At 35.9% G+C, this 14642-nt stretch overlaps 2 protein-coding genes across 3 annotated transcripts in view; one reads left to right on the plus strand and one right to left on the minus strand.

Annotated features, from left to right (window-relative positions):
• Nucleotides 1-12542, plus strand: part of STK26 (serine/threonine kinase 26) — a 33525-nt gene extending 20983 nt beyond the window's left edge. The window contains exons 4-12 of one of the 2 annotated variants that reach the window (XM_049827398.1): nt 2909-2965; nt 4661-4769; nt 4858-5015; nt 7581-7766; nt 8395-8543; nt 9217-9310; nt 9794-9856; nt 9947-10083; nt 10617-12542. In XM_049827398.1, the coding sequence (XP_049683355.1) occupies nt 2909-2965; nt 4661-4769; nt 4858-5015; nt 7581-7766; nt 8395-8543; nt 9217-9310; nt 9794-9856; nt 9947-10083; nt 10617-10641 (978 nt within the window). In that variant the 3' untranslated portion in view covers nt 10642-12542. Of the gene's footprint in view, nt 1-2908; nt 2966-4660; nt 4770-4857; nt 5016-7580; nt 7767-8394; nt 8544-9216; nt 9388-9793; nt 9857-9946; nt 10084-10616 lie in introns of those variants that run through there. The other variant, XR_007509381.1, reaches the window with a different exon arrangement.
• RAP2C (RAP2C, member of RAS oncogene family) overlaps nt 1-14642 on the minus strand; it is a 149937-nt gene that overhangs the window by 100281 nt on the left and 35014 nt on the right. The window lies entirely within an intron of this gene.

A 14642-nucleotide genomic window follows, 5' to 3' on the forward strand; every position in this document is an offset into this window, starting at 1 on the left:
ATACAGAAAGGTGCAAACCCCCCCATCTTTGTAAATTGGGGTACCTGTATATCTTGAGTTTTGGAGTTTGAATGGGAGTTTCCCACTGAATTAATCTTACATGTTGGGTATTAGTAATATTTTTTTTTAAATTTTCACTGGGTATGTGGCAAGTTCAGTAGTATTTTCTAAACATACTGGTAGGTGATGTACAAGCATATATATAGTCAAAGAATGTGCCATAATAAACACATTTGTGTATGGCAGTAAAATGCTTTACCTTTATATCATGTCTTTCACAAATGTGTGTAGAATTGTACAAGCTTACAGCTGTATTAATGCAACTTTTGTAGCTGTAACATAACTTAAATCCTGATATAGATGTCTGTAGATGTTCATATTTGTGGAAGGTCAGGATCTAAATTTGTCTCCTCATCCTGTATTGCACTTTGATTGCAATTAACATCACATCTCAATAAATAAAACATTTCTTGTGGAGGATACCCTTGAAAGTGATAGTGCATAGCAATGCAGTAGTGTAAGTTACTTTAGATAGCCAAAATGAGTGTTTTCCTCAAGCCTAATGGTTTGTCAAAATGTATTACTACCTTATCAGTTCAGGCAAGAAAAAGCTTAAAGGTATTAAAAGTTATCCTAGTTCTGGCATGGTTTGGTTACGCATATTTGTGAAGCTTGATAAAATGCTTGAGCTGTACTTTTCATCTGATCACATAGAGATCTTCTCTTGATGACTGAAATTTCATGATTGTTTTCCCTATTTGTGCCATCTAGCTGATGGGTTTAAATATACATTCTTGTAACTATTACAGCCACCTGGGCTTGCTCTTTTCTTTTGCAATTAAAACAAGCCTGAAGTTATTCTCAGTTTTTCAGATTTGAATATGGAGAACTTCTGTAGTAGCATCCAAAGACTTCCATTAAGATTGTAGAGCACTTTGTGCACCAAAGCTCTGAGACAATCTAAAGATACTGTTTGTTCTACGTTGTCTATTTATACTTGGTTGACCTAAAATAGCTAGGAAAAAGGTTGTTCATGCCTAGCTAGAAAATATCCACACCCGGTTACAGTGGATAGTAGCAATTTCTTTGAGGCGTTATTTCAGAAACACAGTACTTTACTCATTTTCACCCTATACTGTTTTCAAGTAATGGTCAAATCCTCCAAACATGTCTGGTAACCACAATGTTTGCCTTAAACTGGAGTTACTTGCAGGTCTTCTCAGCTGACAAAGTTGGGCTTTGTAAAAAACTGCTAAAATTAGCCAGCCCTTCCCTGCTGATCTCATAATATTGGAATAGACTCTCATAAATGGTGTGGTTTTTAAATTCAGTATAAATCTAATAGAGCACACTTTGTTATAATTGGATGTGGTGCTTTCAGAAACTGCACCTTTATTTGCTTGTTGAGTTTTCTGTCACTAGTCAGGCAATAGGGTGGGAAAGCATACAATGTAGAATGCAAGAGGCTTTAAAAAGTACTTCTACCATAAGCTTGTGCTCTCTTACAAGGAACTAGCACTAGTAAATATGTGCTGGAGACTTAAACAGTGTGCCTGGTACTTCCCTAGGTCTGGTTCAGTTGAGTATTTTTAATAACTGGGTTGTTTTAAATAGAGAAATGTTTTTATTTGCAGAATTTCTTAAGAATAGTAGCCCATAGATTTAATACTTGGGTTTCTTCTGAAATGTGAGGGGACTCTGGCAAGCAAATGGCAGAAGATCCCAGTTTTGAAACATACTGTCTATAGATCCGATATCAAATCTTTCTCATTTTGTTTATGTGAACTAGCCACCTTCTGCAGTGACATACTAAGGGCAAAGTCAGCATCTAGAAGTCAGTGTTAGAAGAATTAGTATTCTAGTAGTTAAGACATCTCCACGAAGAAAGTGCAGAAACTCACACATTCACAGGGGTTGGGATTCAAATAGCGTATGGTGAAGGAGTACATGAACTTTGCAATATTACTGGAAATAATCTATAAAAAAAAATAAATAAATCCTAAGATAGGTGCCTTAAGTCATACTTTCTATTGAACTGTATTGCTCTTATCTTTGACTTTTTAATGGCCGATTTTGAACCTCTGATCTGAGAACTTTGGAAACCTGAATGTTTTTGAAGAGTTCCAGGTCTGGCAGTGCAATTTCTCCTGGCTGGTGGTTGTAGTGCTGTTTTATATCTCAAAATCGGAGCTGTCCCTATGGTAGCAGGCATATTTTGTGGTAGGATATAAGTTCTTAGGTACAAGCATATTTAAGGGCCGCTGGATCTGACGACTTTAGTTGGAGCTTGTGGACATGTTAGATACATACTTGCAGAGTTACCACATAGGTAAAGAGGCACCTAGTACCTACCTCCATTAGGCTTTAAATTTCTGCTGTCTTTGAAGCGTGTTAATGCTCACACTCTCGCTCAAAAGTAATTTTAAGTTCTGAGTATTTTCCTCAGGTGAGAGGTGTGGTGATGTTACAAGGAAGTTTGCTATTAAAATTGTAATGCTTCTGTATCACAAATGGCTGGAATTAATAATTGTAATGCAAAGACAGTCTTTTCTAAGAACTACAACCTTATATTAAAACATTTAGTTCAAATTTAAACCACCACCAGATCACCTTTTTCTAAGTTCCATTCCTTTAGGTAGAATCATTTTAGATACCAGTTAGCAGAAAATGATTGGGGGGGTGGTAGGGTGGTGCTTTTTTTAAATACAGAAGTCAAACTTTAATTGATAGACATCTTGCACAGGAGCTGTCTGATCATTCTACAAGAAGTAATTACATGTAACTTGGTGATTAATGGGACTCCGCATTTGCATTCTCCTAACAGTATGCTGGTAGTCTATTGAAATACATAATTATTATTTTTTTATGGCAGCCCTGGACTTCTAACAACTCAAGCCTTCCTTTACAGGGCACAAAACTATGGATAATAATGGAATACTTGGGTGGAGGTTCAGCTTTGGATCTTGTAAGTATATGATTTTTTTGCATTATAAGTACTAACGAACCTTATTTCATTGCACTTTCAGATCCCTCTATAAAATCTGGTCCTTGGAGGCAGCTTATATTACATCACTGTTACATTGTAATGCTCCAAAAAGTGTGAATTTGAATGGTAGTTCTGTTATATTGAATTGATGTTGATTTTTTTTGTTGTTTTTACTGTTTGTCTCTAAGCATTAGGAAGCATCCGTTTTGTTCTCAGTCAAATGTAAGGCAATGTTTTTTTTAGTATGAGGAGATGTACTGTTCTTGCCATATGTGGTGGGGTTTTAGGTATTGGATCATCTGTCCCTCCCATGTCCCCGTCCCCCCCGTCCCCCCCCCAGTAGAATTCATTACACTTGAATAAAAAATGTTTCCTTTGGGACTGGGTTTCAGGAATGAATGAAGTGAATGCCCACAGAGTACAGTTAATTTTAACTGGTTAAAAGGTGCTGGGTTTTCCATTTTCGGGTATTTTCAGTTAAGCATGAAAGTGCCTTTTACTTAAGATAGTGTAGCATTCATGTAGGATGTAGCTTAGAGAGTACAAGAGCACAGTCCACTGTATGTGGATGTGGTTTCCCCATACTTTCAGTACAGCTCTGCTTCAGCTGTAAAGCTTAGAGACCCACCCTTTCCTGTAAGATAATATAACTCAGTCTTTGTGTTGTTCTGAAGGAAAAATACGTCTTCAGTATTATAGAATGGTGTTAATTATATATTTGCTAACAGTGGTCCTATCTGCAAGAGCTGAAGCACGTGCTTAACTTCACAGATCTATTTAAACTTCTTTACGAAACTATATCACATCAACTCAGCTACAGGAATGCAAAAGCATAGTAATTATGTGTAGCGTGTAGTAGTTTGTAGCTCTGGAACTTAGTCTTTTGAGGAAGGGGCTGTGAGATGCTTATTCTTTTCCGCTTTGGAGTAATTGATAGTCTTCTGTGGAGTGTCAGAAATAGTGAAACAGCTTTTACTATTGACAGTTGAAACCACTGAACCTTCAGAAGAATAGAACTTCTAAGTTTTGCCTCACTTTGCCATACCATAATTTCATGGTGTTCTCTGTTTTGGTGCTGTTGGTATTTTTATATATATATAGCAGAATCACCCACCTTAATTGCTTTGGTTTTAATTGCATAGCTTTCTAATATGCAAAGTTTATACTTATTCCATACTAGCAGCTTATAGCAGCATATTATGTTCTTGATGCAAAAGCAAGCATGGAATCAAAAATGCTGGAACAAGAAAAAATGCAACATTGAATTTAAAAACCACAGTCAATAGACTAATTTATTTTGTAATAAATGAGTTTCTTAATTCACTTAATCTAAAATACAAAATTGTCTGCTGTGTTTGCTCTCTATAGGAAACTAACTTTGTGGAAAATTAGTCTAGCTTTTCATGAGCATTGCATGCTGGGGGGAGTGCATACTGTACGTGTTAGAAAAGTAACAGTGCTTTCAATGTATTATCAGTAGAGGAGATGTGAAGATGATTATTCCAATGGCACCTATTTCTGATAGAATGTTGACATAGTTCATTGAATCTTCCATTAATTCTGTTAGTTCTTTACTTTTAAAAAATCTTTCAAGTTTAAGATTTAATTAAATCCATAACAAGGCAAAAAATAGATACAAGACTAAAATTATTGTAATGTATCTTTTCTGTAAAGCTGCGTGCAGGCCCATTTGATGAGTTCCAGATTGCTACCATGCTAAAGGAAATCTTGAAAGGTCTTGACTACCTACACTCAGAGAAGAAAATTCACAGGGATATAAAAGGTGCATAACATTTAAAATGTTACTTTAATAAAGCCTTTAAAAATCGTAAGAGCAGTATTCTAATTTAGATATTATTTCCCCTTGGCAGCTGCCAATGTCTTGTTATCAGAACAAGGCGATGTTAAGCTTGCTGATTTTGGGGTTGCTGGGCAGCTGACAGACACGCAAATTAAGAGGAATACCTTTGTTGGAACTCCGTTTTGGATGGCCCCTGAAGTTATTCAGCAGTCAGCATATGATTCAAAAGTAAGTATGAGAGTAGAATACCTTTTCTTTGTATCTGCATATCCAACAAATTCCTTTGATTTTTGTGGGTTTAGCTCTATCAGTATGGAGGAAAAAAAAAGTAGATTTCAAATTACAGCGTTTAAAATAATAAAATTAAAAGTGCAATTTAAATTGTTTTTATACGGTAGTTACATGTCACTGTACTCACATGCAAGACCCATGCAAGCTCACCAAGTAAATTCATCCTTTCGTGTTAAGATTCTTTCGGAGAAACTCCCTGGATGCTTTCAGTGTTGTGGGTGGGTTGGTTGGTTTTGTTTTTAATTTCAATTCAATGTTTCACATTTAATTCAAATGGTAATAAAGCTCTCACAAATTAGAATGCCACCAGAACTTATCAGCTTATTTAAAGCTAAGATGGTGGCTGAAATTTTAGTTGTCTCAGATTTTTCTAAACAGTTCTGGATATAATTTCTTTAATGAGGTTCTTCTTCTGAGAACCTGTGTAATGCTGTAGATTTTAGCACAGGTGACTAATCTTGAGAAGGAAAAAAGTAACTAGAACTACAGGATTGGGTAGCTGTGGTAGCAGTATGGTACCTTGTACATTTCTTTGTCATGGGAGCTGTTAACTAATTGCAAAGGAGAGTTTCCCTATGTGAACTAGCAGTAGAAAAGCAGACCTCCCCCATGTTTATCTGAGGGTTGAGAACTGCTGCTAGAAATTATGATAAGGAAGGAACAGTCCCCTCTTCTCCCATGTGTATACCCACAAGATAACCTAGAGCATGTGGTTAGCAAAATGGTAATGTAGTTCAGTGCTGGCACTGGACTTTCTACGCTGTAGATGCAACCTTAAATAAGAGCAAAAAATCTAAAAATCTTGGTATATGCAAAGTAATACTTCCATACTGTTTTTTCTCAAATAGTAAACATGTAACTGTACTTGTGATGTGCACATAAAGAAAAGACCGTTGAATATCTGAGATGTCCTGAAGATATTCACACTGCAGGAGACTTTCCCAGGATCCTTCAGACTTGAAGGAATTTGTGTACATGTCACAAGGGTTCTTGCTGATAAGGAGTATGTTGTAGTTCTCATGTTTAGGGTTTCAGTGGTGCAACTGTAATGTGCTCCCTAGGGCACTTTGGAAAAAGCACTCTACTCCACTTTAAAACTGTGTGTTGTCCAGTCAAAGTGATAATAATGCCTCTTCTGCTTGCCCTGTGTATAAACCAGCTGTACCACCCCTTCGTTTACATTCTCCCAGCAACCTAATCTTATGCCTTCTATATCTCCTCAATATGTCACAAGAGCAATGCCCTGTCTCTTTTCTTTCTATGCCAAAAGTCTGGTGGGAAAACACATAACATGCAAGCCTTTGGTAGGACAGATGAAGGGTTTTGGACAGGATACACTTCAATTTCTGGACTAATACTGATGAACATTTTGGCATCTGGACTGAATTTTAACCTTTCTGCTTGTCTCCCTGCTTCAAAATGACAGAAAATAAAATAGAAATTCATACACTTTTGTGGTGGCAGAGATTTACAAGCCCCATCTCTTCTTTCAAAACATTTTGCTCCAGTATACAATTGTTGGTTGTGATATTTCAGTAATAAACAATGAGCTAGTTTAATTCTTCAATATTAAGTACAGATACTTTAGTTCTTGTGACTAGGAAGGGAATATTGGAGAGATGCAAGTTGTAACCCTTGTTTACTCTATGGGCAACCTTGGTTTATGACTTCTGTGCCAATTGTAGTCAACTATTGCCAGCCACTTTTTAACGAGAAACACCTTTAGTGACCTTAATAGCTATTGTAGCTCATCTAAAAAGATGCAAGTAATGTACATTTCACTTGGGAAAAATCTCTAAATGGGAGAAGACTTTCATAGTTCACAAGATATTTTGATACAAATACAGAATTTGTTTATAATGTTTACCTTTAGCTAAAATAAATACCACTTCATTATTCTTCAGAAACTTACATTGTGAACTTGTTGTTTCAGGTCTAGCAAGTTGTTGATAATTTTCTAACTAAATTCATCAAGCAGTCTGTTAGGAAAGAAATTAAGTGATCATCTGCTGGATTTGATTCAACTCTCTGCCTTGTTTCTTTAGAGTGAGGTGTCAAACAAGGTTGAATACCTCAGTGCATCTACAGTTTAAAAAGTAACATCAGCATGCAGTTTTAGTATCTAAACAAAATCTGAATTTGACATGGGAAATTTATGGTAGTTTGTAGTTCATTACATAATAAAAAAATCAAAGGGAGGTAAATGTTTCTGAAGCTTCTTCCAAAAGCATGTGTATTTAGGTGCATGTTTAACTTGCTGACAGCGTTATAACAGTGACAGTGTGCAACAGAAGTGATGTTGTAGATGTTTGTCATTAAAGACTGATTAAGTCACCCAGGTCTTCGGGGATTATAGCCTTCAAATATTGGTAAAGAATCTTTGTGCATTATCTACTTAGACCAAAATTAATTTTATTATATAGATGCAGTATATGTGAAGGTTTCAGTTATTAATGACTTAGCCCTTAATTTTGTACTAAATGTAACTTTTCCCTTTCTCAGGCTGACATCTGGTCATTGGGAATCACTGCTATTGAACTAGCCAAAGGGGAACCTCCCAACTCTGATATGCATCCGATGAGAGTTCTGTTCCTCATTCCGAAAAACAATCCTCCGACTTTATTAGGAGAATTCAGTAAACCTTTTAAAGAATTCATTGATGCATGTCTGAATAAGGACCCAACATTTGTGAGTAGACGTGTGTGTGTGTGTATAGATGTTTTGGCTTTGTTTCCAACTCTCTCATGCATGTGAAATACCTTGCTGGTGTAGTGCATCATAGATGAAATAATTTTAGAGACTATACTTTCCACTGTAAATGATAGTGGTGCTTTTTAATAGCTGTGTCTCCATCCTAGTCTCTTTTGTTTAAAATACTGAAAGGAGAAGGGACAAGGCTGGAAAAAATGATGGTGACAGAGGCAGCTTCCTAAAACACACTCAAACCTAAGATAATGTCAGAAAAGAAGCTTTAACAGAGAAGAGAATCTTAGATCTTTTTCTTCCAGCAGAACTTCTGCTGTCTGTCTGAATTCTGCTTACAAGGAAATGTTGCATTGGAGAATTTTGATTAGTCATTTTCCTGGGTGTGTACCTTCTAGCACAGAAGGATAAGCGGTATAGTCTGTGACTTGATCATATTTTTAGAGTGCTTGTAAATATGGATTACTGGCATTTCTTGACTTCCTGTTTCACTAATTTCCTGACACTATATGAGTTAGCTCTAGAAGTCAGTTGTCTTACTAAATCTTCCCTATTAACATTTAAAATCATGAAATGTTAGCATAACATTAAATATTTAAGGTGTTTCTTACAGCGCCCTACTGCAAAAGAACTTCTGAAGCACAAATTCATCATGAAAAATGCCAAGAAGACCTCATATCTAACAGAACTGATTGATAGGTTTAAGAGATGGAAAGCAGAGGGACATAGTAGTGATGAAAGTGATTCCGATGGTTCAGATTCGTAAGTTTATTTTCAGTTTAGTCTCTTTGGGGCTTTTCTTTTTTTAAAAAAATGTTACTAAAGTAGGTTTGTGGCAGTTTCTCTGTGTAATTAACTCCTCTTCTGTACATCTGTCTTTGTTCCATTATGTTTTTCATTGGCTTCTTTCAAGAAAACCCCTTGTATGAACCTAAAGACTAACACATAAGTCACCCTATGTGCTCGTTATCTCTTTAAACTTTCCCTCTCTGAACTCGGTTTCGCTTCTGTTTAAGTGCTGTGTATTTCCTAGTCTGAGGCTAGTGGTTATACCAAAAACAATGAATCACAATTAGAAATATTGCGGAGCAAGGTTGAGGTGTGTGAAGAAGTTTGCACAATGCCTGTGGAACAACATACATTCTGTAAGTCTCTTGCTTTTCTGGATATCAGATAACTGTTTTAAATGGGATGCCATGGGAGAAGGTAAGCTTTATGGGTAGATAACATCTTCTGTTTGCTTTGATTGTATTTCAATTTATTCAGCCTCTGAAGTTGTTTTTTTTAAAGGTCAGTTAATGTTTCAATACAGGTTTTTCTTATTTTAGGGAATACAGAACTAATCCATATAGATTTATTATGTATTTTGGTTACCTATGCTTGCTTAGCATTATGTTGTGTCTAGTATTGTGTACATCATATCCTTTTTCTTCAGGGAGTCCAGTAACAAAGAAAATAACTCTCATCCTGAGTGGAGTTTTACGACAGTTCGAAAGAAGCCAGATGCAAAGAAGCTACAGAACGGGACGGTGTGTACAGTCTGAAGAGTTCTTCTTTCTACGTGCTGATTTTGAAGCCAATTTAAGGAAGATAGTGATAAAACTTAGTAATTATTCACTTTTCATAAGAACTGACTGTCTTTTTGTAGTTCAAGAGATGATGCTTGTTAGCGGTATTTCCTATGCCCATGTCAGCCTTAAATGCAAAAGGTACCGCATACTAATAGATCAGTATCTGCTCGTAGAGGTGTGAATTTAAAGACTCTCATCATATTAGAGAGGAAAAACTGAATTGTTTTTCTGATGATATATGACATTTCAGATGTGTCATCACGCATCTGTTTCCACATCACGTAACATTTGTTGATGTACTGTGCCTTCGTTGGTTTTGTAATGTATTTCAAGTGCTTTGTTGAATTTAACTGAACTTTCAAAATTACTTGTGCTGTGTTAAATGCAGCGTATGTGTTGTACAGGAGTATGCTAATGTAATCCTTATTTGGTAACTTTTAGGATCAGGATCTTGTTAAAACCCTGAGTTGTCTAACTATGATAATCACCCCTGTGTTTGCTGAGGTAAGTCTTGACTTAAAAAATTTCTTTGAAAATATTACCCAAGTGTCTGATAAATTCTATAATTTTTATCTGTTTTCGTTTGCTACTCAGCTCAAACAGCAGGACACAAATAATGCTAGCAGAAAGAAAGCAATTGAAGAACTTGAGAAAAGCATCAATATGGCAGAAGCAACATGTCCAGGGATCACAGATAAGATGGTGAAGAAACTTATGGAGAAATTTCAGAAGTAAGTTAAAGAAATTGTTGTATGCATTGTAGAAAAAAAAAAAAAGTTTTATTTTAAAAGAAAAATTTTAAATTAAGTACTTATGTACAGGAAAGGTCAGTTGACACTGAATTTCATATGTTGGGTAAATTTGAGTAGTTTAGTGGTAAGTGAAAGATCTGCTATGTCCAGTGCTTTAAAGTTTTAACTTTGGTAGTACACATAATTCTGTTTGAGACTGAAACTAATAGTAACAATTGCCGTATCTGTTTGGTCTTCTAGTGCTGCAGTTTTACTGTAGTTGTTATACCTTGCTTCCTTTAATTTAGCCTGCAATTTTGTCATAAGCATTTTTATAGCCAGTAAGGGAGCAGGAGAATCTTTAACTTTTTAGGGAATATTTTCTTGAGAATGTCACTTCTGGTGTTTTTTTCCTGTGAACTGTTGAGATGAAGGCATGTACAGGTTTGGTGATGCAAAAATAGTTATGTGCTGTTTGCCAAGCTGAAACAATATAACTAACAAGATTCTTACTTGCATTTTTTTATCCATAGATTTTCTGTTAATGACTCATCCTAAGAAACTTCACATAATTGACTGCTGTTTCGTATGGACCCAGTGAAACCCACCAAAACTACTTCAAGCTTGGCAGTGCTTAGCTCATGAGCTCCTTGTGCCTTTTGGATCTTTGCAACATATTGATGGTGATTGAGGATTTGAAAGAACCTACTCAACTATTTTGTGGCAGTGCACATGGTTTTATATTTTCAGGAAATTATTTTGTAAAGAACAACTTTTAATATTGTAGTTTCACCTGTTTAATCTGATAAATGTTGAGGTGCAGTTTTGCTTTTAGAAATAACCATTACTTTAGTTAATAGAAAGTGCAAGTACAGTATGTTTTGATGCTGTTTTGTTCCTGTACATGGGGATGTACAGGTCTTTTGTATTCATGAGTTAAACTTTTGTAAATCACTAATAAGCTTCAGAGAAAATAGCTTTTTCACAAGCATATTCAAAACATGTAATGTAGTGGCAAGGGTATTGCTGTAGCACCTGCTTCAACCAGCATATAGTTATCATGCCCTGAAAAGTAAACCTGCAACAGTATCTATTATAATTCTAAATTGGTACAGTATTTTAGGCAGCTCTATGATTAAATATATTTGAGAGCAATATGTCAATAGTTTGCAGGTGATATGTAGCAACAGGTATATCCTGATGTACAGTATATGTATTACCTTTTAGAACAGGTTTTGAAGTAGTAATTCAATCTTATATCATCATGGTAGGAAAATTTAGAGCAATACAGTTGAGGGGGTGGGGCTTTTGGCAATAATGGACAAAACCTGAAGTCCAATTTAACTTAATTTTTTTCCTCTGAGTACACATGCCTGGGTGGAAGGGAGCCAGAGAAGCCGAGCGTCGCATGATACATACCTCACAAGCAGGTATAAGTGTAACACCAGCGTTCTGTGTGGTGGTGTTGTTTCTCCTGTAAGATATTTATACACATTTTTGTTCTTAAATACATTAAGTACAGTACATCAACATAATTTGTTTATAATTTTCTGAAAGTGTATTTTAAATATGTATTTACCAGTTAATATGCAAATAACTGAGTTATAGATATTCTTTCACAAAAAGGTAGTACTGTGCAGTACGGAGTGATTTTTTTTTTTTATTTTTTTTTCATTAAAAGTAGGTAAGAATATAAGTTGCTTTCAGTTATATATTTATGGTACTGCTAGATGGGTAATATCTTCTCTTCCGTTTTCTTTTTTCCCTTTTTCAACCCAGTATGTATATTATGCTGAAGTTTTGAACTGGGATTATTTTTCAGTACTTAGCTGTGGAACTGTTGGTGTAAATTTATTTTTGATAAAGGCTGGGTGTGTTTATTTTATGGTTCAGACCTGCACATTTGTTTTTGCACAAAAGTCATTTTAAAGAATCTGAAATATATCTGCCAAATATTGAAAAAGTAATGGTGTGCAAGTAAATACTGCATTTTTAGTCAAATGTTGCCATTACATCGTTTTTATATAAAGGACACTTGTGAGAGATGGTGGTTAGATATGCCAAGGACAATTATTTTCAATGGTGCCTACACTGTAAAAAAATTACTTTTAACTCCTTGTTTTAATTTTAAAAAAATGTTTCTGTTTAAAACTTTCATCTGCTATATAACTGAAATTCAATTAGAATTTATATCTGAGAAAAAAGTCTGGAAATAGTTTTTGAAAACAATAATGTTATGGATGAAATAAATATTTTTATAAATGTAAAAGCAGCAAAAGTTGTAAATACAGTTGATCTGAAGCTTTACAAAATAACTGCATCACAGAAACAAATTGTAGTGCTCCTCTAGCTTCTGTAGTTGTTAGTCTTGTAAATCTGTTTATAGATTAAGCTTATTTCAATGTTTTGGGGGGTTTAAAATGGTTTAAAAATAAATATTTAAGTTCTGTAAACTTTCATGAGCTTGTTCTGTTGTGCGTTTTATTCTGAATTTTAGTAGATGTGCAGAGGTGTGGATACCTCTTACAAACTTGTGTTCTAGTTCAAGAAAGGTGTTCCTTGCACAGAGTTGCATGGTTGCTTTGAAAAGGTTTGGGTCCTCCCATGCTGTTCTTGTCCGGAGGACACCTACCAGCTGCTACGCCACAGGGAATGGATGGAGCAGCCCCAGGGTCAGTTTGATTCCATTCCTAAAGAGGAGTCTTCAGGATCTGTGTGCTCAGACGAATGTGCGTGGCCAGTGACAACATGGTAGAGGTGTCAGGACACTGACTTCATTGTGAACTCAGCATTGTGGAGTGAAGGTACAAAAAGGCCTGTGCCACAGTTACCTCGACTTTCACTTCAGCAGTCTCGACCCAAATGTCGTTTTACAGAGCTCCATACAAATTTCTCAGAATTAAAAACATGTTTTTACTTCCATGTCACTTCCCTTAAGGTGTTCGTTTTATGTGGGAGGCCAAGGGGAGAGGTGATGGGAATTCCTCCCAAATTTTATAACTGGTGGCTGTACCCTGTTGACACAGGGTCTTTAATCTATGCAACTCTATAAATGATTCTGGGTAGGTAGGATTATTTCAGAAATTGGAACCTGTCCTATTTGTGATATGACTGTAATAAGTTGCTGAACTACGGTGCCTCTTCTTTTCCTGTGAAAAGGGTGGGATGTATACCTACCTCATAGGACAGTGTGGGGAAAAACTCATCCATGTGTGAATAATACAGCCTCATTCTCTTGTAGCACAGTCCATTCAAGAAGGTTGGGGTTTTTTTAATTGTACTGCATATGGCATTTCTGCGCCTAAAGTCTCTGTGCATCGTTAAAACTATAACCTTAACTCTGAAGGATGGATGTCTGTATTACTGGTTTCCAGAAAACAGTTGTCTTTTTCCCCACCATGTGTTAGTTATTGATGAACTGTGTAACTTAATCAGCAGTATTCTGTTGCTGACAGATAGCTAATGGAAAGATATATCAAAATATTCATGCAGGAATCATCTTCTTGCTTGTTTGGTTTGCCATGCTTCCCACTGTAGATTGAGAAGAATTGATATTGAAGTAGTCTTATCAAAATAGTCTGAATCGCAGAATAGAGAAATGTATTTGTTCTTGGGTAGATGAGTCCTTTATTAATGTAACCATTCTTAAAACCCTTGGTCTCTGACTCCTCTAGTATGCTTCTGTACAGTAAGCATGTAGTATCGTAAACACCTGTTCTTGCATTCGGTCGAATGTCTATAGCTGAATAGGAAAATACATAGGTTCTTAATGTGTTTGCACAAAGTTTAGCAGTTGTTAAAGGTCTGATTTTTATCACACTGTTTTATGAGTTAACACTGGAATAAAATTATTTTTTTCTTTGCAAAGTTTTAGTGGTATGTATGTTGGCTTGTCTTATTTCACATTTTTCAAATAAATGAAGTAACACTTAACACGGAGATGAGGTAAATAGTATGCTGAAACCCTAGTGCTTCTCCAAACTGAAGTTCTTTGTATTCTGTGTACATTTTGCTTCTTTTTATATCCTAATATATACACCTCTACCTTAACAAGTTGCTGAACAGCATGCATCTAAATTTCAAGATTAGCTTTAGAAGTGATATATTTTCTATGAGCTCTGGTTACTTCAGTCCCAATGTGCTGAGTAGCTTAGTGTTTTGATGCTGTAATGCTGCTGTGCCTCCTCCCCCTTTAATAATCCTTGCTTGGGTAAGGGCTGTAAAAGATAGTTTGCATTTTTCAGGTGCTGCTGTCTGTCCTTCACTGTTGGCAGACCAAATCATTCCATGTCCTCTCTCCATCGTTTTCTTCCCTAGTGAAACTCAGTCACTTAAATGGATGTTCTTACCTCTTCTGGGTGAATAAGGATGAGCAGGGACCATGGGGAAAGACTTAGGGCTTATTTCACTTCTTCCTTGACATGTGAGCCACTGCTTAATGGGATTGTTCCCTTATTTTAGTCAGTCCCAGGAGAGCTAGTTTATGCAATGAATTTAGCTTAAACATGTTAATTTCTGTTACTTACTCATGAGCTGCTTTGTTCCTCTGCTATTGTTGA

This window comes from Accipiter gentilis, chromosome 24 (assembly GCF_929443795.1).
Source record: "Accipiter gentilis chromosome 24, bAccGen1.1, whole genome shotgun sequence".
Classification (NCBI taxonomy): Eukaryota; Metazoa; Chordata; class Aves; order Accipitriformes; family Accipitridae; genus Astur; species Astur gentilis.